At 36.4% G+C, this 25,758-nt stretch overlaps 1 protein-coding gene across 4 annotated transcripts in view; it reads left to right on the top strand.

Annotated features, from left to right (window-relative positions):
• LOC113741925 (uncharacterized) overlaps positions 1-25,270 on the top strand; it is a 31,293-nt gene extending 6,023 nt beyond the window's left edge. The window contains exons 4-24 of one of the 4 annotated variants that reach the window (XM_027269591.2): positions 6,739-6,914; positions 8,007-8,080; positions 8,272-8,307; positions 8,396-8,486; positions 9,378-9,437; positions 10,000-10,219; positions 11,005-11,201; positions 17,369-17,470; positions 17,755-17,865; positions 19,339-19,404; positions 19,529-19,627; positions 20,997-21,227; positions 21,362-21,472; positions 21,554-21,652; positions 22,747-23,055; positions 23,155-23,342; positions 23,414-23,516; positions 23,591-23,736; positions 24,372-24,451; positions 24,568-24,743; positions 24,825-25,270. In XM_027269591.2, coding sequence (XP_027125392.1) covers positions 6,739-6,914; positions 8,007-8,080; positions 8,272-8,307; positions 8,396-8,486; positions 9,378-9,437; positions 10,000-10,219; positions 11,005-11,201; positions 17,369-17,470; positions 17,755-17,865; positions 19,339-19,404; positions 19,529-19,627; positions 20,997-21,227; positions 21,362-21,472; positions 21,554-21,652; positions 22,747-23,055; positions 23,155-23,342; positions 23,414-23,516; positions 23,591-23,736; positions 24,372-24,451; positions 24,568-24,743; positions 24,825-24,971 — 2,822 coding nt within the window. In that variant the 3' untranslated portion in view covers positions 24,972-25,270. Of the gene's footprint in view, positions 1-6,738; positions 6,915-8,006; positions 8,081-8,271; positions 8,308-8,395; positions 8,487-9,377; positions 9,438-9,999; positions 10,220-11,004; positions 11,202-17,368; positions 17,471-17,754; positions 17,866-19,338; positions 19,405-19,528; positions 19,628-20,996; positions 21,246-21,361; positions 21,473-21,553; positions 21,653-22,746; positions 23,056-23,154; positions 23,343-23,413; positions 23,517-23,590; positions 23,737-24,371; positions 24,452-24,567; positions 24,744-24,824 lie in introns of all 4 variants that reach the window. The other 3 variants (XM_027269590.2, XM_027269589.2, XM_027269593.2) reach the window with 3 other exon arrangements.
• The last annotated feature ends 488 nt before the right edge of the window (positions 25,271-25,758 follow it).

Genomic DNA, 25,758 nt, shown 5'->3' with positions numbered 1-25,758 from the left:
GACATCATTGTTGTCTTATTAGCTTGATCCATTTTGTTCCTATAGCAGATGTCCCTGTTGAGCAAAGCTAATCAAAATAGTTGATTGGCTTTAAGAAATTATGAACGTACCTTAATCTAGAGAGAGTCTGGACCTTGGCCTTTTGGTGTCCAAAGGCAGATCATTATGGCTATTTCCCTTTGGTGGTTGTTTTGCTTATGCGCAAGTTTACATAGAACAAGTCCCAGCAAAAAGGATGAGGTCTTTGAAGTTCATTTCCCAGTAATCTTAAAGTTTTCAAATTCCTTTTTACTTCTTTTTTGCATTGCAAGGTTGGAGATATCTCATATATGTGCTTTTGGGTAGATCAAGTGCTTGGAGCTCATTTTTTTCCCCAAAACTTGATTTACTTTGCTTTTTTTTTTTTTTTTTTTTATATTTCCCCCATCTTTTCATTTTATTCTTTGGTGCTGATTCTTGAATTTGCACAATCATGGAAGCTAAAAGATAGGTATGTCAAATCAATTCGCCTATTGAGTCTTTGTAACTCATTTGCACCACGGTCAAGGTTAGACACTCTAGGTCATGATTTGTTATTGATTTTGGCTTCTTCTGATCAAATCGCCTTTTTCACATTTATAGAGACTGATATTGTCCTCCATATCTTTGGGTAGATAGAACCGATGTGGATAGCAAGTTCTCGCTTTCAATAGAAACTTTCTCATGGATGAAGACTAGATGAGTGTGCTAGGAGTGGGCTAGCTAATATCATTAACTTGTTGCTGGAATGAAGACATAGAATGCCCTTTGTGCACATTAGTGTTCTGTGTGCAAGTCCTAATTAGACAAATAGTGACCTCTACCTTCGGTATTTAACAGATACAAAGTTTGAATATTTGTTCATCCTTTCTCCCTAAGGTGTGGGTTCGCTCAATTATTCTGATGAATACCATACAAGTTAGCCTTTTTTATTTTGGTAAGAGTCAGCATGGGTAAATTCCAGGGAAGTGTTTCTAGGTTTATTTACATTTTGGGTAGCTCTCTTCTGAAATTTAAGAGCGAATAGTAGGAGTGCTAAAGATCATTTTATTGCTTTGAACTTACTTTGAGTGTTATTTGCCTCTCTTCACCTTGGGCTGATCATATTTTTAAGGTAATAAATTTGCAGAGGGATTGGCAGGTGGTTCTTATGTTTCTTTTACTGTGTGTTCCCTAAGAATTTCTTGTCCTCTTCATCGTATCTCTGCTCATTAACAAAATTTCTTCAGTCATTAACTAGAAGAAAAAAAGAAAAAAAAAGCTGGTGACAGTTGTAATTGTCTGTACAGCATATGTAAAAAATAAAAAAAAACTGGTGACAGTTGTAATTGTCTGTACAGCATACATATTCCTTTCCTCATACGATCTATACTTGTATGCTATCCTTGGTGGGAATTTTGAGACGTTAGTTTCTTGGTTTTGGCTCTTTAGATTACTTGATGCAGCACAATGTTGTTGGTAGGCTAACAGATCCTTAGGATATTTCAGGAGACTTAAGAATTGCAGTTATATCAGCAGAATGATCAGGAAACAAAATAAGGCCTGAAATAAAGAAATACTGCTGTAGACTTCAAATTGAGAATATGAATGAATGAGGAAACTCTGGGAATTATACTATATACCTGACAATAGGTATTTGGGAGGAAAACATCTAGTCACCGTATTATGAGTGACCAACTAGTATTTATAGGAGTACAAACCTAACAAACTATTTACAAGAATACCCTTACTAATTTATTATCTACAAGAATACTTATATTCTCTTAACACTCCCCCTCAAGTTGGAGCATATATATCATAAGCACCCAACTTGTTACAAATGTATTTCACTCTAGAACCCCCTAAACTCTTGGTAAACAAATCAGCCAATTGATCTATAGACGGTACATGAGATGTCTTGATGACTCCGTCAATCAATTTCTCTCGAATGAAATGACAATCAACTTCAATATGTTTTGTCCTTTCATGAAACACTGGATTAGACGCAATATGAACAGCCGCCTGATTATCACACACTAAATTCATAGGCTGTTTATGCTCAAACCCAATTTCAAGTAACATGCTCTTCAACCAAACCAACTCACACACAGTGTGAGCCATAGCGCGGTATTCAGATTCTGCACTTGATCTGGAGACAACTGTTTGTTTCTTACTCTTCCACGACACTAAATTACCACCAACAAACACACAATATCCTGTGGTTGATCTTCGATCTGAGGCAGAACCAGGCCAATCTGCATCACTATATCCTTCAATATCAGTGCGTCCATAATTTTGATACAGCAACCCTTTTCCAGGAGCACTCTTAAGATACCTGAGAATCCGTATAACAGCATCCCAATGATTAGTACGAGGAGTATCAAGAAATTGACTCACAACACTCACTGCAAACGAAATGTCAGGTCTCGTTACAGTGAGATAATTTAATTTACCCACAAGTCTTCGATATTGCCTAGGATCATCTATTAATGCATCTTGATCTCCTACTAATTTCACATTAGGATCCATAGGAGTATCCACAGGTCGGCAACCTAATATTCCAACTTTACTCAGCATATCGAGTACATATTTCCTTTGACATAAATAAATCCCATATTTGGACCGAACTACCTCAATATCCAGAAAATACTGTAGATGACCTAAATCTTTTGTCTGAAAGTTTGCCTGTAGATTGGATTTAAGTTTCTGGATTCCCACAACATCATCACGTGTAATCACAATATCATCCACATGAACAACTAATAAAATTTTACCAACATTAGAATGCCGATAAAATATAGAATGATCTACTCCACATCTTGTCAGACTGAACTTCATGACAATACTACTAAACCGGCCAAACCAGGCCCTCGGAGACTGTTTCAATCCATATAAGGATTTTTCAAACGACAAACTAATCGCGAATTCTCCTCCTGAACAACAAATCTAGGAGGTTGTTTCATATATACCTCTTCTTCCAAATCTCCATGCAGAAATGCATTTTTCACATCCAACTGATGCAATGGCCAATTGTAAGTTGCTGCCAAAGAGATAAGAAGACAAACTGAGGTAATCTTTGCAACAGGAAAAAATGTTTCTAAGTAGTCTACTCTATACACCTGAGTAAATCCTCTAGCTACCAGACGAGCCTTCAATCTATCAATAGATCGATTAGGCTGCACTTTATAGTGTACATCTATTTACAGCCAACAACAGGCTTACCTGAAGGAAGAGGGACAAGATCCCAAGTACCATTTTGTTTCAAAGCAGACATCTCTTCTTGCATAGCTAATCTCCAACCAGGATGATTAAGAGCATAGGTAATAGACTTAGGAATGGAGACAGAATCAAGGGAAGTAACAAAAGAAGAATATGACATAGAGAGACGAGAATAAAAAACAAAATTAGAAATAGGATGAGAAGTACAATGCCTCTTACTTTTGCGTAAAGCAATAGGAAGATCTAACTCAGAGGACGGCGTCATACCTGGATTTGAAGATTGAGAGTTAATTGGTGAAGTGCGTGGCATATCAGGAACTTTCTCAACCATGGAATGACGAGAATAAATTTGAAGATGAAGACGAGATAATCGAGCTATTGAATCTGGTGGACTAGATAACTCAGGTAATAAAGAGGAAGGGACTGGTAAAACAGGAGAGGAAAAAGAGGGACACTGGTGTAACTCACAAGGCATACCGTGTTTGATAAAATATGGAGTGGATTCAAAGAAAGTAACATCAACACAAGTAAAAAATCGATTTAAAACTAGACTGTAACATCTATACCCTTTTTGCGCTCGTGCGTATCCTAAGAAAATACATTTAATAGCACGAGGATGTAATTTATCTACCCCGGGAGCAAGCTAATGAACAAAGCACACACATCCAAAAATACAAGGAGGTAATTTAAACACAGGTTCATGAGGAAAAAGAATGGAGTGAGGTAATTGACCTCCAAGAATATTAGATGGCATGCGATTAATTAAATAACATGCAGTTAGAATTGCATCACTCCAAAATTGTTTGGGCACATCATGTGCAACAACAGTGTTAGAGCAATTTCGATTAAATGTCCAATTTTTCTTTCAGCAACTCCATTCTGTTGTGGAGTGTGAGGACAAGAGGACTGATGAATAATACCAAATTTAATCATAAAGGTATTAAAAGGAGTGGAAAAATATTCTTTCGCATTATCACTGCGAAGTATACGTACAGGCACACCAAATTGATTCTTTATTTCTGTAACAAATGCACAAAAAATGGAATATAATTCTAAACGATCTTTCATTAAATAAAACCATGTAACTCTTGAAAAATCATCAACAAAGATTACAAAATATTTAAAACCTAACTTTGAAGTGACTCGACTAGAACTCCAAACATCAGAATGAACTAACAAAAAGGGTTCAAAAACTCGTTTATTGACTCTAGGAGCAAAAGAAACACGATGATGTTTCCCAAACTGACAAGACTCACATTCTAACGAAGACAACTGACTCAAAGTAGGAACCAACTTTTTCAAATTTTGTAGAGACGGATGACCCAAACGACAGTGAATTTCAAGAGGAGAAACAGTAGCAGGACATGCAATCGGACTATTAGTGTTGAGAAAATAAAGACCATTATGCTCATGCCCTCCATCAATCGTCCTCTTTGTTTTCAAATCCTGAATGACAACAGAATCAGGAGAAAAAGTAACTGAACACTGTAGAAATTTAGTGAGCTTACTAACAGACATTGATTAAAGGGCAAATTAGGTACGTAAAGAACAGAAGACAGCGGAAGAGATGGATTAATTTCTACAGTGCCTAGTCCTTTAACTTTAATCAGCTAAAGTAACATGAGGAAAGGAAGTAGACTCTTGAAAATTAGAAAAATTTTTAGAGGTAGTTGACATATGATCAGTAGCCCCGGAGTCAATAATCCATGAGTCATTACCTTTTTGTGCTAAAGAAGCAGAGGGAAAAGATGCGTGATTAGTAACTTGGTACTGTAGGAATTTAATATAATCTTCCTCGGATATAGTAACAGTCTTCTGGAACCCATGTACTGAAGAACTCGATTCAACTTGGTCAGTGGTAACTGCATTAACAAACCTTTCAACCATAGCGAATAGCACGTCAAACCAAAGAAAGGGTCAAAACTCGAGATGAACAGCGCCGCGTGAACAGTGCGCTATGAACAGTGCCACGTAAAACAGTCGCGATGAACAGTATCGCGTAAACTGAACAGAACTTTTGCTAGATGTTTAACCCTAACCCTAGGACTTTTGTTCTGATACCATGACAATAGGTATTTGGGAGGAAAACATCTAGTCATCGTATTATGAGTGACCACCTAGTATTTATAGGAGTACAAACCTAACAAACTATTTACAAGAATACCCTTATTAATTTATTATCTACAAGAATACTTATATTCTCTTAACAATACCTTTAGGCATCACCTCCAAAACAAGATTGCATCTGACAATCCTTAAGAAGACAACAAAGTCTGAAAGAAGTTTCATTAACTCAAACCTGTCCTCTCTTGAAAGAAAATACGTTATCTATAGACTCCTAAACCAAATCCTATTTGGACTAAGACTTATCCCTTATTTAGAGTAGGAATAAGATTCCTTTCCTAACGCAACATTAAATCCGAATCAGAAATGCATTCCATAGACAAATACTGAAGGTAGTAATCACCAATATGTGTATTCAAATTAGCTAAAAAACTCCTATAGTTAACTGCCTAGTTAAATTAGCTAAAAAGGATTCTTAATTCAACTCCAACAGGCTGCTTGTCTTCCAAGGCATGCCATATCAAAGCTTGTATATCAAGTGTGCATGCTTTGCCTGTCATAATCTTTAGTTGACTGCTACCATTTGTCTCTATCATCTCTTTCCTATGTCACTAATTCCAACGTACTACTTTTCTTGTTCTGACGTAGGATGCTTGGATAAAAAAATCCGTCCATCTATCATCTTCCATTTGTGTTGTTGTATAGTTCTTCTCGACCATCTTGCAGAGAAGTTTCTTTGTTGTTTGTACTATGTGTTGCTTTACATAATAAGGGCAATTGGTTGGATGGGTATACCTTGCAGTTTATGCTTCGTGAACCAAGAACTATATGGATCCTGATATGGTAGCAATAATTTCATCCTATCCTTTTGGCCAAACCTAAATATTTTGGTAACTACTCAAGTTATTTTGGAACTTTTTTTTGCGTAGGTAAGCCATTTTGAAACTTTCTGATAGTGTACCCTCTTTTGTGAGCTCAGTCAAAAATAAGCAAGTTATATTGGTTATTTGCTTGTTACTTCAAATAGCAGGCTGGCACACTAGTTCGTTGGTATTCATTAGGTTATGTATTTGAAGGACCTGGATTATTATATTTCAGGGGGCCAAAAAAATGGTTGTTATGGTCCAGACTGGATTCAGATCTAACAAAAGCTACCTGATCATTAAGCTAAAAACTGATGAACTGTTATTATCTACCTCTTGAAATTGAAACTTAAATTCTCTCATCCTTTTCTGACATCCCTTCCAAAAGCTAGTTTTTGATTGTCATGTTCAGATGTAGAAACTGTAATTTGTAACCTTTTCTTTCTTCTTTGCTGTTTAAATTTTGTCTAAGCTCGGCTTATAGCATGAAAACTTTTTAAATCAACTTCTCTCTTTAAGTGCTATCCTGCACGCAAATTGTGTTCCTGTCATACTCCCACATCTTTTATGGCCTAATTCATAATTTTCTCTTCAGTTTTTTGCCATCAAGATAATCCTACACGTTTAGCTAAATGTCCCAAGGTAGTGGTCATTTCATACAAAATGCTTCATCATTTGTGGAGGAGCATGTTGCAACAAGAGTGGGCTACTCTGATTGTTGATGAGTCACATCATCTACGTTGTACAAAGAAGAGATCAGAACCAGAAGAGGTATGGGACTCTTTTAAGTATAGACCACTTCATATTACACTTGAACTGCTGGAGTAAAATTTGGAAGAATAGCGTAAACACATTCCCCCTACAGCACCTTAAAAGACAAGGAAAAAAGTAGCAATAAGGAAATTTCCATCAACAATCTGGTGATGCGAGCCTTTTCTTTGTCTATTCATCATTGAAAGATGATGTAATCATTGGACTCATATTACTACTTGACATGACCAAGAATGTCCAATTACTAAAGTTTGTACCACTGCTTGTACATCAAAATTTCCATAAATGATGCTTGCTCCTCTTTTAAATGCAAATATATGTTTTCCTTTCTAATGAATGGCGTAGGAGACTTCCTGAAAAAGGTCAATGCTTATCAAACTTAGAAACTAGGACTAGTTGGAACTTGACCACGTGACACGGTTGTTACTTGTTAGCAAGAATAGTTGATCACATTGTTGACTTTCTCTTCGTGAAAGAACTAACCGTATTTGTTCACTAGTAAAAGATGACCTTTAGGAGTCATAGATGCTATGAAGCATTTGTTGTATGGGAATTGGTGAAAAGTTTTTATTTTCTTTGTATTTTTGAATTTTGGTTAATCTTTCTGTTGGGATAGTACGCAATTGAATCAAGTTGGTAATATGCCTATATGAAGCTTGGTGTGCATTTTGGCATTTCTTTAGGATGTCTAAAGTTTTATTTCCTTCTTCCATTGTTTACCTTTAAACAATCTTCGTTGACTCATCAGATGGGCAGCCCATGCAAAGCAAGAATTTAATTAAGTTGGAGGATAAACACTTTAGGCTGTTCAATTCATGATTGCGCCCAAAATATGATACAGTAGTTAAATGATAATGCTTCTCTTCAGATTTATCTTGAGTTCCAGACATTTTATGGCATTCCTGCTATGACTGTCCATGCTTGGCAATGCATATTATACATTTGAAAGAAATTCTTTGTGGGTGCTGGTCTGATTGAATTGCATAATAGCGCTTTAATTCTGTTACTAATCCAAATCCAAGAAGTTTGTTTTTTGTTGCATGGCATCCTGTGAGTCATCTAATCAACTCCAATTTCTTCCTTATTTGATAGATAAAATCTGTGCTTGATGTGGCAATGAAGGTCAGGCATTTAATCCTACTATCTGGGACTCCCTCCTTATCAAGGTTGTGATGGAACTGTTTGACATTTGTCTTTTTACTATGTCAAAATTTCGAATTTCCATTACTTGTTAATGGATGTGTCGATATACTTGAAACCTACATTAGGATATCTTGCCTACTGTTGTCTTTGATTATGTGTATCATGCCAATTGGATTCCCTTTTCACCTGTGCATATGTTCCTAGGTGATAATAGGCCATTCGACATTTTTCATCAGATAAATATGTTATGGTAAGTCTCCCATTCTCTTAGAGTATTAGACTTCTGATTATTCTGTTTAAGCTCTTTTAATATCTTTGGTTGTGCATCCTTTTCCTAGGCCGGGCTTGCTTGGGGAGACCAAATATGATTTTGCAAAGACATACTGCTCAGTTAAACTTGTTAATGGTTGTCAAGGGAAGGTTTTTCAGGTAGTTTTTTTGGTCTTTGGAGTGGAAATACTTTTACTTTGTCAGTGACTAACATATTTTACTTCATTGGTAAAAGGGAATATGAAATGATGCTTATATTCTAGTCCTAGGGCATTTTGAGCCCAGATTTAAAGGCGGGTTTTACAAAGTTCTTGATGTTCCCTTGTATTCTTGGGTTTTGGATGTTCCCTTGATGATTGTTAGATTGCACAATTCCAAAATGTTGTCTAATCGGATGCGGTTTGAAATTCACTTAAAGGATTATAACTTCTGCTATTTATCTGGTGAAACTACTGGAGTAGATAACCCTTCACAACTAGGTTAAATTTTATTAACCAAGTTATAAAACTTTGATTTTCAATTATTCATAGCATAAATCTATTATATGTTAACATATTATCACCAACTCCATCATCCTTCCCCACTCCCCATCACCTCCTCCCTGGAAAAGAAAGAAGCATTTAGATGGTTGCACTCCACTGTTGAGCATGCATATCATAATAAATTATCTTTTTATCTTTTGTTGTCGGGTAATATAAAAATCATGTTCTCTTTGAAGTAAACATGATTTCAACTGTCCTTGTGCTGTCACTGACCTTTTCTCGACTGTGCTTTCAGAAAAGGGGCTTGCGTCATTTTTCTTTCTCATTTGTATTACTTATACAATTTCTGCCAAATGAAAAAAGACAATTACTAAAAAGATGTTTAGGTTATTTAGCCACCTGTGGTTTATAGTGCATCCTATGCTACAACAAAACCTCTAGTACAATGAACAAACATGATAATACATGGTATTTAACATCCTGATGTTTTATGTTCTGAGATTTTTAAGTCTTGCATGATTAATGCACAGAAAATGATTTGCCTGTAATAAATTGCTCAATCTTTCAGGATTTCTCAAAGGGCATACGTTTGGAGGAGTTAAATGTTCTCTTAAGGCAAACTGTCATGGTATGGTTTAGCATGGACTATATTCTGATGTGCATGACATTTGTTGTTTTCCTGTATGTCTTAAAAGCTGCAAGATTAATCTATTGTTCTAGTCGGCTGAAAGAAAGATTTTAAGGTTGTATTCTCTTCTGGGAGTAAATGTGGAGCATAATCTCCATTGGTGGAGACTCACATTCTGAGTCTTGAAACCCTGTAACAGTGATACCAATTGTCACCACTAGAATTGGAGTTTCAACACTCAAACTTTCCAGTTTACGCAACAATTTCTTCTGCAAAATAGCATTAATTTAATCAATTAATCAATTGCAATTGAAGAAACTTCTGAACATTTGGTGTCACATATTTTAGAAGCAGGAAAAAGAAGGGCCAAAATCAATAACTTTCTTTGTTACTCTGTACATTGTCAGTATTGATGCCTCTCATATCTTTTTACCTTCTGACTAGAATATAAGTTACTTTTGCACTAAGGGTTGGAATATTTTTTGTAACATGCTTCAAAGGTGTCTCTGCTCTGATTTTCTGTAAGGACAAGCGATTATTATCCTTCATTTGCATGCTGCAGATAAGGCGTTTGAAGCAGCATGTGCTGGCACAGCTACCACCCATACGCCGGAAAATAATGAGATTAGTTTTGAGGAGAACTGATATTGCTTCTGCCATGGCTGCTCTTGGATTGGTTTTAGCAAAATCAGATTTTACTTCTTTCGTTGCTGCACTTGGTGTGCTCGATAGTGACACTTCTGCAGATGATACTGAAGATAAACTTTCTGAACTTAGTCAAGGTTCAGTTGTGTCTTTTATTTTGTTAGTAGTTATTGAATGTGAATCAAGGTGCAATAAATATTTATGCTGCACCATGAAAGGTTTTCAGAAGCTAGCATCTGGAGTAGCAAATAAACCTAAGCTAGTTTAAATAAAGGTTTGTCTCATCAAATTCTCTTTAAAACAAGATGAGAAGGCATTGGTTGCATTACTCTTTATAAGCCAAGTGTCTATTCTAGTAAATCATCTTATACATGGATCTTTCTCGTTTGTTGACAAATACTTAACTGCTGCTGTCTTTATCGCTTAATAGGCTAGTTGTTGAAATCCTGCATCTCTGTTAAGCAGTACATTGCTTGACCCCTTGATAAAAAATAAAGCTCTGCGATATCTTGCAAGGTTTATCTGTAACTTTTGGTGTCGGGCGTTCATAAGACAGCATCATTTAAAAGTCAGAGTGGAGCTTAGTTTATAACTAGATACATAAATTGTCAATAGTTTAGAATGCTGTTCCATATGTTGCTAAGACTCTGAGTCTTAAAATTGTTCAGGAGGTCGAAATTCTCTGAGTGCCTGTGACTCACAAATGTAGGAATCAACTAACTGCACTGCATCATAGCATCCTTAAGAGCTGCATATCCATGGACATGCATTATGATTGTTGGCTTGGAATTCCAAGTAAATGATATTCTCAAAGATCATTAGATCAGTTCTACTCCCTTGGAGAAGCATCTGACAAACGTTGCACTTCAAACGTGTTGGTTATTAAATGTTGAGATTGGGTCCCTATTCTAAATATTTTCAGATAAAAGCAACATTCGAGACATGATGAAAAAGGAGGACCAAATACTGGGTCTAGCGAAACTGTCGGGATTCCTTGAGTGGCTCTCTATACATCCAATGCTTTCAGGGTTTGATGGTGAGGAAGTTACAGAAGCTAGTTTCAGTTCACAAAAAATGATAATATTTGCTCATCACCATATTGTGTGTGACAGAATACAGGTCAGTTACTTTTCCTTTGTACAGATTGAATGATTTACATTTGTCTTCTGTATTCTCTTTATGGATCTGATTGTGACTTGCTTCTGCTTATGATCTTGCTGTTTCTGTCCAGTTTTAGGTTCTGGCAATTTCTAGATTTTGATTTCTGTGAAACACACATGCGAGTCACATGACAATTTGCTTTGGGTGCTTTGTGTAACAATAGATATTTATTTCATCAGAATTCATAACAAAATTCCTATCTCTGCAGCAATTTAAAGATGTGCTTTGAGAAACTTCAAATTCATATTGAGAATTAATTGGACGGCGCCTTCTATAGTATTTGAGGGTAGAAGTGTTCTATTAAATTGTCTATTTATGCTATTTTAGTGTTTTGTAAACTTCTGTCAGCTTTACGATGAAGACAAGAATCATGGTCTAGCAGTTTATGGTAGCTTCAAGAATAGTTAAGGATGAACCTTACTAGATTTCAACAGAACCATAGTTAATTACTTCATAATGTGTTTCTTTGTTTCACTGCTCCTTGTATGCCAAAAACGATTTGGTAAAATGTGATTTACTCTTGGAAAAGACAATGTCTTTGAGCAGTACTTTTTTGGCTAAGTGACAAAAACCTTTAAAACTTTTAGTTCCAAATAAGGCTCCTTCAAGTAACAAAACAAGGAAGTTAGGGACTGGTGACCTACAAGGACATCTTTTAATGTCGTTCCATTGCATATTGAAATGGACCGTCTTGGGTAATTTCACAACTGAATGGTTGATGGTAGTGGTCAGCTAAGCGTGTCCAATGCAAATGTTGCTTTGGAAAGTCATATTAGATATTCTCCCCGTGAAAATGGTATCGAAGAGAGGGGGGGGGCACTTAATATAACAATTGGATATGATAATTGAACAAAAAGAAGAACTGAATTGTTCTGTCATATCTTTTGTTCCAGACTCTGTACAACATTTATACAAATGGAATTTGACTTTTGTCAATTCCATGAAATCTGTAATTTCCTAAAAATTAGGAGCTAATTTATTCTATCCTAAAATACATTAGGAGTAAATTATTCTATCCTAAAATAGAGCAGAAATCATGGGATATAGCAGAAATCATGGGATATACATAGAAAAAGATATTCTAGATCTCAACACTCCCCCTCAAGATGGTGAATAGATATTTTCCATTCCCATCTTGCATGTAATGTCTTCAAAGTTGGAAGTTGGCATTCCCTTAGTTAAGACATCTGCCAATTGATTATTTGATGCTACATATGGAGTGCAAATCATGCCACTGTCCAGCTTTTCTTTAATAAAATGTCTATCAACTTCGATGTGCTTTGTGCGATCATGTTGCACTGGATTGTGTGCAATGTTGATGGCAGACTTGTTGTCGCAATAGAGTTTCATAGGTCCTTCCCACTTGATTTTAAGATCATCAAGTATTATTTTGAGCCATAGCAATTCACAAACTCCATGAGCCATAGCTCTAAACTCTGCTTCCGCACTTGATCTTGCAACAACCGATTGCTTCTTACTCCGCCATGTCACTAGGTTCCCACCAAGAAATGTACAATATCCTGAAGTTGATCTACGATCTACAACAGAACCTGCATAATCAGCATCAGTATATGCCTCTATGAGCAATCCTTCATTTTTCTTGAACAAAATTCCTCTACCTGGTGTCCCTTTGAGGTAGGATAGAATTCTATTGACAGCCTGCAAGTGTTTCTCTCTTGGATCATGCATAAATTGGCTTACTACACTTACAGCAAATGCTATGTCCGGCCTTGTATGGGACAAGTATATCAGTTTCCCAACCAACCGCTGATATCTTCCCTTATCTACTGTGCTATCATCCTTCTCTTCATTCAATCTCAAGTTAGGCTCAATGGGTGTACTTGCTGCCTTGCATCCAAGATTGCCTGTTTCTTTAAGCAAGTCTAAGACATACTTTTGTTGGGAAACAAAGATGCCTTTACTTGAGTATGCCACCTCAATGCCTAAAAAATACTTCAGCCTCCCTAGTTCTTTAATTTCAAACTCCTTTGCTAAGCACTTTTTGAGTGTTTCTCTTTCAATTGGATCATCCCCGGTAATGATGATGTCATCTACATATACAAGTAGAGCTGTAACACCTCCTTTTGAATATTTTATGAACAAAGTATGATCTCCTTGACTTTGTTTGTATTGCATTGCTAGCATCACTTTAGTAAATCTTCCGAACCAAGCCCTTGGCGATTGTTTTAATCCATATAATGCTTTCTTTAACCTGCACACTTTCTTTTTAAAAAACATTTCATTGAAACCCGGTGGGGGTTCCATGTACACCTCTTCTTCTAAATCCCCATGTAAGAATGCATTCTTAACATCAAATTGCTGTAAACACCAACCAAAGTTAGCGGCTAAAGACAAAAGAACACGCACAGTATTCATTTTTGCAACGGGTGCAAAGGTCTCTTGGTAATCTATCCCATATGTCTGTGTATATCCTTTTGCAACCAACCGAGCTTTATGCCTTTCTAATGAACCATCAGCTCTATATTTCAAAGTAAACACCCATTTACACCCCACTGTTTTCTTTCCTTTGGGCAGGTTTACAATTTCCCAAGTCTTATTTCTCTCTAGGGCATTCATTTCCTCTTTCATAGCATGTAACCAGTTCTTATTTCTAAGTGCCTCTTGTAGTGTTTGTGGGATTGAAATGGAGTTGATGGTGGTAAGGAAAGTTTTATGTTGTGGAGAGAGTCTATGGAAAGACACGAAATTTGAGATTGGGTGCTTAGTGCATTCTCGTGTTCCTTTTCGAACAGCAATAGGCAGGTCTAAATCAATAAATTCACAAGGAGCAGAGTCAGATTGAACACACAAAGGAACAGAATTTTCAGTACCTGATTGTGGTTCAGATTCTTGGATTTGCACAGGTTCAGAAATATGAACTTTCTTCCTTGAGTAGACCTTGAGTGGTGTAGTTGGATTTAAACCAGATTTTCCCTCAGCTGCAAGATCAGGTTCAATTTCTTTACTGGCATGTTCAACTTCAAATTCAGGTTCAGGTTCACTGCTAGTATGTTCTCCTTTAGAATTTGGTGTATGGTCAGGCTTGAAAGACTTTAAGTTTAGTGTAGGACTTTGAAGATCAAGGAGAAATTCCTTATCTTCCCAAGAACTCTCCCCCTGGGGATGAGGATTGTTACTTTGAGAATAAGGTTCATTTTCAACAAATGTGACATCCATGGAGGTAAAAATTTTTTTTGAAGGAGGATGATAACACTTATATCCTTTCTTTGTGTTTGAGTATCCCACAAAAATACATTTTAAAGCTCTTGGATCAAGTTTCCCTCTTTGGTGTGCATGAACATGTACAAAAGCAATACAACCAAACACTTTTGGTGACAATGTGCAAGAGACATTAAAATCAGGGTAAAAAACAGAAAGAGCAGCAATGGGACTTTGATTATTTAGTACTTTTGAAGGTACTCTATTTATCAAATGTGCAGCAGTTAAAACAGCCTCCCCCCAAAAAGTTTTTGGAACTTTATGTTGAAACAAAATTGCTCGAGTCACATTGAGTAAATGTCTATTTTTTCGTTCAGCAATCCCATTTTGTTGGGGTGTATCTACACAAGATGACTCATGTATTATACCCTCTTTTTGGAAAAAAGATGAGAGAATTTGATTAAAATAGTCTCTTGCATTATCAGATCTTACTCTTTTAATCAGACTTCCAAATTGTGTACAAATCATTTTATGAAACATTGGAAAAATACTGCTTACTTCTGATTTTTCTTTCATAAGAAATAACCAAGTAGTTCTAGTACAATCATCAATGAATGTGACAAACCATTTTGCTCCAGAAATACTAGAAATTCTACAAGGCCCCCAAATATCAGTATGTATCAAAGAGAAAGGTCTCGTAGATCTTGTATTACTCAATGGAAATGATAGTCTATGATGATTAGCAATTTCACATGTATCACAATGAAAACTACTAACATCTTCATTCTTGAAAAGTGAAGGAAACATGCTTTTAAGTAGAATAAAAGATGGATGACCAAGACGGAAATGATGAAGCCAAATTTCAGATTTATTATTTGAGGAGCAGGTGAGGGATAACTGATTTTTGTTCTTCTTGTTGCCACTCATCTCCTCAAGGTAATAAAGCCCATCATTCACCTTAGCAAGTCCAATCGTCCTCACCGTAACCAAATCCTGAAAAACACAGTGAGTAGTATAGAAAATTACTCTACAGTTCAGATCTTTGGTAATTTGATGGATGGATATGAGATTGGAGGACAATTTTGGGACATGCAACACATTATTTAGGGACAAAGAATTTGATAGATTTACTGTCCCTTGGCCTGCAACAGTTATAGGAGATCCATCCGCAACAGTAATTTTTCTATTTCCAGGACATGGGTTGTATGTTCTAAATCTGATTGGGCTGTGAGTCATATGATCAGTAGCTCCTGAGTCGATGACCCAAGAGCCTAGAGAAGACATGCTTGAGGCACTTAAAGCATAAGAGTTAAGGTACTTACCTGATTGAGCCAATGAACACGTACTAGAGGACTTTTCAAGGGAATTTAGGAGGTTTCTTAGCTTTTCGATTTCTTCTTTCTTGAATTCTCCCATACCAGCCTGGTTGGATTTTTCTTGTGTTTGGTCTTCTCCAGCAGTTAAGTGGGCTTTTCGCCCTTTGAATCCTCCTTTACGACTAAGGACTTGTTCCTTCCCATGGAGTTTGAAGCAATCATCTCGCGTATGGCTTGATTTTTTGCAGTACGTGCACCAAATTGTGTCTTTATTTGACTTTGTAGAAATCATTGCAGAGCCTTCTAATGTTTTAGGCTCTAACATGACTTCTCGCCTGTTCTCTTCAGCTCGAATCAATGATATTGTCTCATTCAGAGATGATAATCTTTCCTTCCCCAATATCTGGATTCTGACCTGATCAAATTCCACATTCAGACCTGCAAGGAAGTCATAAACTCTATCCTTTTCGATAAAGCTTTTCAAGGTGGCTGCATCTTCACTACACACCATCTGAACACACCGATATTGGTCCAGTTCCTGCCATAGATTTTGCAGAAGGTTGGCATATTGAGTAACAGAAAGGTTGCCCTGTTTAGTGGCTGAGATCTTTGTTTTGATCTCATAGATTAGGGCAGCATCTCCTGCCTTTGAATAGGTCTGTCGAATAGTAGTCCATATATCTTGAGCTGTTGGTAGGAACATGCAAGTATCGCTTATTTCAGGTAACATGGAATTCCACAGCCATGACATGACCATAGAATCCTCTTCATCCCAAGCAGCGAATTTAGGATCTCCCTTTTTCGGTCCAGTTCCAAGCAAGTGGCTGATTTTGCCCTTTCCTTTGAGAAATGTTTGAACAAATTGTGACCACTTCAAATAGTTTTTCCCGTTGAGCCTGTAGGCTGCCTGGATACTCTGCAAATCCCCTGTTTGTGGAATATTTGAGGTCTCCTCTGATTTGGTATTGGAGTGGATTTCTGATGTTTCAGTTTCAGACATGGTGGAGGTTTCAAAGAAAAATTGGCAATGAAGCCCTAATGGAAAAAATCAGCAATGAAGGCTGGAAATTGCACTTGGCAATAAGACTTGAAAAAAAGGAAAGTTCTCAGCAATGAAGGCTGACAAGAAGAGGTCCCAAGAGCAAAAGCTCTGATACCATGAACAAAAAGAAGAACTGAATTGTTCTGTCATATCTTTTGTTCCAGACTCTGTACAACATTTGTACAAATGGAATTTGACTTTTGTCAATTCCATGAAATCTGTAATTTCCTAAAAATTAGGAGCTAATTTATTCTATCCTAAAATACATTAGGAGTAAATTATTCTATCCTAAAATAGAGCAGAAATCATGGGATATACATAGAAAAAGATATTCTAGATCTCAACAATAATAGTTATAAAAGCAGCAATAGAAATATTAAAGATCCATGGTCATTATACAGTTAAAGCACAGGATTGCAACTGTGACATTCTTGATCTTGGAGGCGGTCCACTAGTTTGATGGTTAGAGACCCTTAGAATTTCTTGTTTACTGCCCAAGCTTCTTGTATGGATTCAAGAGGCACTGTATGGGTATTTCATGTTTTTAAGGCTTTTAGTAATCCAGTATATATAGCTCATATTTCATTTTCGAGCTATGCAAATTGCAGGAGTTTCTATTGGAGAAAGGCGTGGAATATATTCGAATTGATGCACATGTATCATCTATTGACAGGAAGGAAGCTGTTCAATCCTTTCAAACATCAAAACAGGTCAATATTGCTTGCCCAACTTTTTGTTGTTTTATGTGTGCCATTTGGAGGGTTCAACATGTATTGACAAAGTTGTCACATTTTATTGCTTCTGCCAGTTCTTTGTAATGCTGAAAGCCACTATTTTTCAGATTCTTTGATCTGAGTAGTGCTGCTGGAGCTTGTGCTTCACGTTATTGCTGGCTTAGTTTTTGACTTAAATGCACTGGTTACCTGCGTCTGTCTATAGACCTAAAGGCCCATGTGCTTGCTGTATCATACACTTTTTATTCCATTTCATACAGGTTAAGATTGCTATAATTGGAATATTAGCTGGAGGCATTGGACTTACCTTGACAGCAGCAAACAATGTTGTTTTCTTAGAGTTGCCCAAGGAAATCTCTAACTTGAACCAGGTAAGTTATGACAAATTTTCTTAGATCTAGCCATCCAAATTTCCTGCAGTTAGGCCAAGATCAGTCAATGACTTTAATCTGTTGGTATGCTTGTAGTTTTTATTCAATATCTCGTCTCTTCGTATCTCAAGAACAAAAATAAAATACACTGATTGTTTCCTTCCAACTAGTTCATCCATCTTCACGTTCCTTTTCCAAAAATGAAACAGAAAGAAAGAACTTTTCCTTTCAACATTTTTGTTTGTCCAATCAGATGAACGCATTTAATGTTTTTCAAGCAGAGTTTTACTTGGTTACTTTTCCCTATGGAGCTGCTTTAGCTAACAAGTTAAGTTGTTTTTTTTGTTTTTCTGGGTTTTTTTTTTGGAATCTGAGTCTTAGACTTGTGCAAAAAGTTAAATAGTTTCCCATATTTGACTTCTTTCCTAATTTTGATACTACACTCCATGTACCTTTATAATGTTCTTGTTTATGTTGATTTCGCTATTTGGTTACAATGGTAATGCATCACAAGCTGGTGATAGCCCAAAAGGCTTGCAGACTAATTTGTTAAAGATTTGAAAAGACAGCAATTAACAATTAGGCAGTAAATGAAGGCTGAAATAGTAAAAACATCCTCTGAACTTGAAGGAAGAAGTTTGAATAAGGAACTCCAGGATTCATCCAAAATAACTTTTTGCATCACGTCCAAGGCACCTTTAGGCATCGTAAATAAGGCAAGCTTGCATCTTACAAAACGACTTATAACAGTCTGAAGAAGTTGTATTAACCAGAAGCCTCTCTTTGAAGTGAAGTACATCATCCATGGCTTTGCAAACATTTTCCTGCCTTGACTAAGATTTATTCTTTTAATTACCATGAGGATAATAACTTTATCAACAATGAACCAACTGCAAATGATAAAAGATTCCTAATTCACCAAAACCAGAAAAATCATTTGAAATAACTGAATTACCTATATTCAATTCACTTCGAGAAGTCCAGCAAGGACTTAAACCTCTTCAAGGTGTTCATCGAAGCACCCTCTTGGGTAAATAACGGCATTTAATGTTTTCTCATACTGTCATTGGATACTTGCCTTGCAATTCCATAAATTGTGTCCTCAATTATGAGTGTTTATTCTTGGGTCACTATGATGTTTGGGGGGGGGGAGAGGTGATAAAACTTTTTGTTATCATGTCAATCACTTTTTTTCCATTATTGGTATGAACAAATTACCAAGTACTTTTAGTTCAGCATGCCAATCTGCTTCAGTACAGTTTGACTATTTCAGTACAGTTTTCTTTTAGCATGCCAATCTGCTTCTCTTTCTTCTCCCTTTGCATTCTAGTTTCTCATTATTTGTTTTTCTGTGACTTGTTTACTGGAAAGGGTTATTCTGGAGGGGTTGGAGATGCTTGACCATTTATTTGAGTTGGTGATTTTATAGTAATATTCTACTGGTCTCATTTCTTGGTTCTTGTATGTTCATAGGCTGAATCTAGAGCTCATAGGATTGGACAGACGAAAGCAGTCAATATATATATTTTTTGTGCAAAGGTGATTTTTGTTTTCTTTCTTTTATTTTTAAATTATTTCCTATAATGTGGTAGGGATTTTTTTTCCCTAACACCATTTGCCTGAGCCCTTTTTTTCATTTTTCCCTAATACCATATGTATTCAGGGTACTTCAGATGAATCTCGGTGGCAAAAGTTGAATAAGAGTCTGTTTGAAGTTTCGGCTGTAATGAATGGGAAACATGCTGCAATACCTGAAATCAAGGTTATTTTCCCATTGTTAGTTTGATTATAGGATATTCTTCATTTGACGTTGAAAGTCGTAGAGACGTTTTTGGGCTATCAGTTAAGAAATCTAGCTTCCTACAGGTAACTCTTTTTCATGATTGGTTCGTGATTTAAAATTTATAGTGGGGTTCTCCAAAATACTTTAGGCCTTGGTTATAGGATTATTAGAATTGATCTCTCAATTTATTCTAAGTTAGGTATTTATGTTTCTAATGTTTTTATCTTACCTGGTGTTAATCAATCATATTTTGAAATCTGGAAGGCTGTAACACTTGAAACCAATTCACCCTTAGGCTAACAGGGGGAAAACTACAATTATAAGGAGAACAATTAGAATGAAGTAATAATGTTTTAAGTTACTGTAATTGAACAACAAACTGAATTTAGATTAGCCGTTCAGAATCTGAAACCCTTATTTTCAACTCTAGAATATTTTTGAGTCATTATGTGCTACTCTCTAGCAAATATATTTTTTTTTTTTAGTTTTTTTCTTTTTCTTTTGTAGCTAAGTCAGTCAGAGAGCATTCCTGGCTATTTTTGAATTTGAACAAATGGTATCTAAATTGGAGAGCTAAAATTTTGGTGTAGTAAGTACTGGCGGCTTTTGGTATTCCCTCGTGGGGTGAATTTAGTTGCTTCTTGCTTAACATTGTTGGCAAAAGAAAATTGACCAGTGGCGAGGTGTAAAAACAGAGTGAGTGGGTTAGTCCCCTTGTTCCCCGTCCCGAGTCCCACATCGTTTGTGAGTGGTGTGTGTGAGTTGTAGTTAAGTTCCATGGGGGGTGCCAAAAGTCAGCTAGCCTTTTGGTATTCCCTCGTGGGGTGAATTTAGTTGCTTCTTGCTTAACATTGTTGGCAAAAGTACTGGAGGCTTGGTATAGAATATTTTTTCTTGTGCTTGTTTCTGATTGGATTTAATTTATTTTATCTTTTAGCAATTGTTACGTCAACGTTCCATTGCATTCATTTTCACCTTTTTACTTCTATTAGTGTCTGTAAGAAGTATTCTGGCTGTATAACCCCACAAAAGGGCATTGGCATGAATTTAATTCCACTACTGCAGCAATACGTGTAGTTTGACTTCAAGGGCAAAGCAAAGAATCGTAAAGATGTATATGACAACGTTAATTTCAAAAAATGATCACAGCATGTCACATTGTTTGCTATAATCTCCAGAGATCATAATCTGTTTGCTACAATGTTTATGCTACTCGATCTCCATGGAACCATCTTTGTTTGGCTGGGAAATCGTGATGGCTCACATTTTATTTTAAGTTTATGGTAAGTTGCTGCAGAATTTGATGTCATGTCCAGCACTCATAATGGGGTCTTCATGCACTACACAGGTTGAAATGATTTCCAATATTGAAACAACTGGAATAACTGATAAGAGAAATGGTGATCCAGTTATACAGAGGGAAGGAGACAATGTGGTTTCTGCTAAAAATGTCATGATACCCCAGATTTACTGTCATATACCAGGTTCATGGCCTTCTGATCAATATTGCGAATCTTATAAAGTGGCAAACAGAGGGAGTAGTGGGGAGAATGGAATTGGTATTGTATCTTCTGAAGTGGTAAGCCTTCCATCAGAGGTATGGATTATTTGTTGCATTGCCTTTCTCTATTTGACTTCTCTTGGTGCTAGCATTCTGCTTCTTTGCTTTCATCTGCGAATCTGCTGAGAGTTCGCATGAAATGACCAAACCAGGCTAGTCCAACCCTGGGCTGCAATGCATTTTCAGTCGCTATCAGTGAAACTGCTGGAACAATTTCTTCACATAATTTAGATGATAGTGAAGCAACCCAAAAAAATGAGAAGGTACAGTCGCTTTGTCTGCTGTTTATTCTTTTTGGGCCATATTTGGGAATCTGTTTAGGATTTACAAGTTTAGGAATTCAGGTGCACCCACAAAGTGAGGTAGAATTAAACAGCAATGCCTCTGAGCCAATTGAGGCTGCTTCAACAAGCTCTGTACAAGTAGAGTATCTGCGCTTTGAGGTAATCCTGACAGACATTTTTGTTTTTCTTCGTCACTGATTGAAGTTAACTGCTTATATATGCTTGATAGGATGTTTAACTTTTTTCTAGTTTTCCATTGGTTCTGTTTGAGAATATGCCATACTTAATCTGTTTAATCCCAAAGCATATACTTGAGCCTTCTCTCAAACATCTTATGGTCTACAACCGCAAATGCAGTGGTTATTTGTGCATGGATGCCACCTAATACAAACCCGCATCAAATTTTGTTGGGCATATATGCAGAAAATCCTGATTACCTCCATATTCGTTTCCGCATGCAGCCAACTGCTTTTCTTTCTTTCTCTGACAATATCATGCAACTTAGAACCTATTTACAAGAACACTGAACTCCAAAATCTTTTGAATTGGATCACATGATCCAATATAGATCATCAACAACTTAGAGTGCTACTATTGGCATTTCAAAGTCAAAAATAAATACTAAATAGAAAATGTTTTTCATCTAATGTTTGCTTATTTGGTTACGCGTAAATTGTAAAAGTGAGCAAGTTTGTTGCATTCTCCATCTTTGAAGAGCTTTTCTACACATGCAGAAAAGGATTTTTTTTTTCAATTTGAAATGATAGCAAAAGTTCACGTTCCGACATAATTCCTCTAAATGTTTGAAGGAATCCTGACCACAGCCCATCATAGGTAGTGTGCTATATCCTCAATTTCGTTGTGTGATCTAGGCAACTCCACTTGGAACTGAAACCTAATTTCCAGGTCATATACTCTTCCCTCAATCTGAAGAACGTTGCTTTTGAAATTACACTATTTATTGTCCACAACCAAAAGAACAAATGAGGCAAGTGTGGAGTGTGAATGGCTTCCTGTCCTTGCAAGAGCTAGATATCAATTTGAACTTGTTGCGGTTATTTCTCATTTTTTCATTTAAATGAATTTGTAGTAGTTTTATCAACTGGATTTATCCATAGAGCTCTTTTTGTTGTTTGGTAGCAGTGAAGCAGAGTATGATTTTTCAAATTAAGGATGGCATAAATAGTTTGTTCTCTTAGTTTTCTACTAAACTTTGTACAAAGCTCCTTTGATTTCCTTTTGTCCTCTTTCAGGTGAGCCAATATACTGGAAGGATCCACTTATACTCTTGCATACCTGGAATGGATTCAAGGCCACGACCACTTTTTTTGAGTTTCAGGCCTGAAGAACTTGAGTCAGAAGACCTTCATGAGGATGTTATGATACAGGGAAAAAATTGTATACAAGATGATCATAGGTACCGATCTGCAGTTTTAATGTTTATGAAGCAATGGAACCAGTTGAGGCCTATAGAACGTAGGAAATTGCTGGTGAAGCCTTTGCAGTTGCCCTTGTCCACTGAACTGTGCTATCTGATGGAATCCCTCAACCATGATAAAGGGGTACATTTGTGATGAATGTGGTTTACGACTCTGGTCTGTATTATTTTGGACTTCAATTTTGATGGATTTTTCAATTAACAAACTGGTTATCTTTGTTAGGGACTGCTCAAATGTGGAAGTACCAGACGTATTACACCTTTAGATGAGATAACCAGCCGCTTACCATCAGATGCAGTTTTGAGAAAGGTCCATCTATGTATTGGCGGCACCAAAAAGGAGAAAGTCTACACACAAGGGTGGTCTACTGAGGACAAACCACTCTGCAAGTTCTGCCAAAGTCCTTGCATGTAAGTTTTGTGACTACTGGCCCTTCTCAAGAAAGGCTTCTGATGCACTCATCGAAGTTCTTGTTGTTTAGGAATGAGAATGCTAAGAGGCCTGAATATTTCGAGGATCTTTTCTGTAACCTAGAATGCTATGTAGAATATAGCTCGAGAACCAAAACGAAATACCTTAGACAGGTTAGTCTGAACTCTGTCTGATTGCCACGTAATAGCCAGCTTTTGGTGGTGTCTCACTAAGAAATTTTCTGTAGGCACTTTTCCAAGTCGAACGTGGCATTTGCACAATGTGTCAACTAGACTGCCATGGACTTGTGGAGAAAATTAAGCCTCTATCACATGAGAATCGACAACAGTATATAAGAGTAGCTGCTCCAAAGTTAGCAAAGTGCAAAAAGCTGTGAGTTACTATGCAAGTTATTTTGAACCAATTTTTTAAAGTAGATTATAGGTGTGATTTTCTCTTACATGTGCTTCTAAACTCTTTGCAGTTAAGTCTTGTAGAACATGATGATCAGATAATTATGCCTGTCAATTTCTAATGCTTAAACGCTATATGTAGCTTGTCAGACTAACTTTTCTGATAGTTTGAGTTTTACTTTTGGTTCTCTCTGGGGGCCAGGGGTTGCGGGGGGTTGTGTGTTAATCCATCAAAAGCTATTTGAAAATCATTACAGCACCAGTGTATAGACTTAGCAGCGGGAACATATCTGTTGAGTCATATTATCTGACTAGTAATGCTATTTTGTACTCAGCCAAAAAACTTGGGACTGTCTATCATGCGGAAGATATTACAATTTCCTATACCTAAGATGCATCTCAAAATGGGGATGGGAAGGTGTTTTAGAAACAAATAGCAGAAATTAACAAAAAAAAAGTGGAAGTCCTCAAGTTACATATGAAGTATACAATCCTCAAAAAGAGGCAACTTAGCATTACATTGACCCCTTTCTTATTCGTTGTGTACAATTCGTTGTGCTGATTTAGTACTGCAGTTGCATTCTTTGGTGATAATATCTCAATTTTTCTCGGCAGATTTGACAAGCTTATTCAAGATCCCACGGAGGGCAATGCGTGGCATGCAGACCATCTTGTACCTGTATATCAAGGAGGAGGTACTTGATCATCAAATTTCTGAACATTATTGCTTATGAACATCATCGTCTCTGGATCTTGAAAGAAAGATGTTCCAGTTTCTTAAATATAAGTTGCACTTCATGGTTTTGTACAGGTGAATGCAGACTAGAGAATATGCGGACCCTTTGCATTGCTTGCCATGCAGATGTTACTGCTGCACAATGTTCTGAACGACGTATAACAAGAGCAGATGCAAAGAGAGAACTTGAGGCTGCAATGAAGAAATTGGATGGTCCTCAAATGCATGACGCAATTGACAGCAATCTAGAGGTTTCCTTTAGGAAATTACGTTTCTAAGGATTGGCTTTTTATCATGTTTCTGAGTATCTCATTATGTATCTTTATTTGTAGTTTCAGAAACATCAACAGGTCGAAGCTTGGGATGGTATAGAAGAGAAGGAACTTTTAGTTGAGGTTCCAGGGAGTGCATATTCCGGAGCAAAGGCTAATAGTTCCATAGAAAATCAAGAACAAGAAAACCCTCAAGTTAAAGCATGAAGTACCTAAGCAGTTGTGAATCGGCAAGCACCATTATGTGCTGCATTTTTTCGAAGTACCCTTTTTAGCTAATGTAAATTGTAGAAAGAAGAAAAAACAGTTGATAAGTTGTAGGTTTTCTCTTGTTAAGCTGCTGAAAAAAGTCTCACACCATTATATATTTTAATCTTGGCTAGAAAAATTGTAAAATAGCCTAGCTATTTTAAGCATGGGGAGCACTATTAACTACAGCCTGAAGGTTGCCAATACAAACAAATTAAGGTATAATTGATGATTGGCAAATATGTTCATGAATTTTATATCAGTCAAAAAGAATTCTAACATTCCAATAGTTAATTGACAAATTTTCAAAGATTTTGTAACCCAACATTATTTGTTAAACCAGAAAAGTTTTATTTTTATCATTGGTTTAATTATTGAGCTAGCAATTATCAGCCAATGATGTTATACAAAAAATTTTAAATAATTGATATATTACTTTTACGGTTAAAAATAAAAAAAGCTTTTTGTGGTATACTTAATACATAGAAAAGCTCTTCATGGTTTTAAAATATATAAAACGATACCTCATATTTTGAATTAAATTGTAAACTAATAGAATTTGTTAAACTTAACGGAATCCGGTAAATTTAATGATAAATTTAGCTGAATCTGGTAAATTTAATAGCCGAAATTGTCATTTTCGTTAAGTTTAACGAATTCTGTTAGTTTACAATTTAGTTCAAAACATGAGGTGTCGTTTTGTATGTTTTGAAACCACAGAGGGACTTTTCTGTGTATTAGGTAC

This window comes from Coffea arabica, chromosome 4e (assembly GCF_036785885.1).
Source record: "Coffea arabica cultivar ET-39 chromosome 4e, Coffea Arabica ET-39 HiFi, whole genome shotgun sequence".
Classification (NCBI taxonomy): domain Eukaryota; kingdom Viridiplantae; phylum Streptophyta; class Magnoliopsida; order Gentianales; family Rubiaceae; genus Coffea; species Coffea arabica.
The sequence above is the reverse complement of the archived record's forward strand: the minus strand, read 5'-3'. Positions and strand labels throughout refer to the sequence as shown.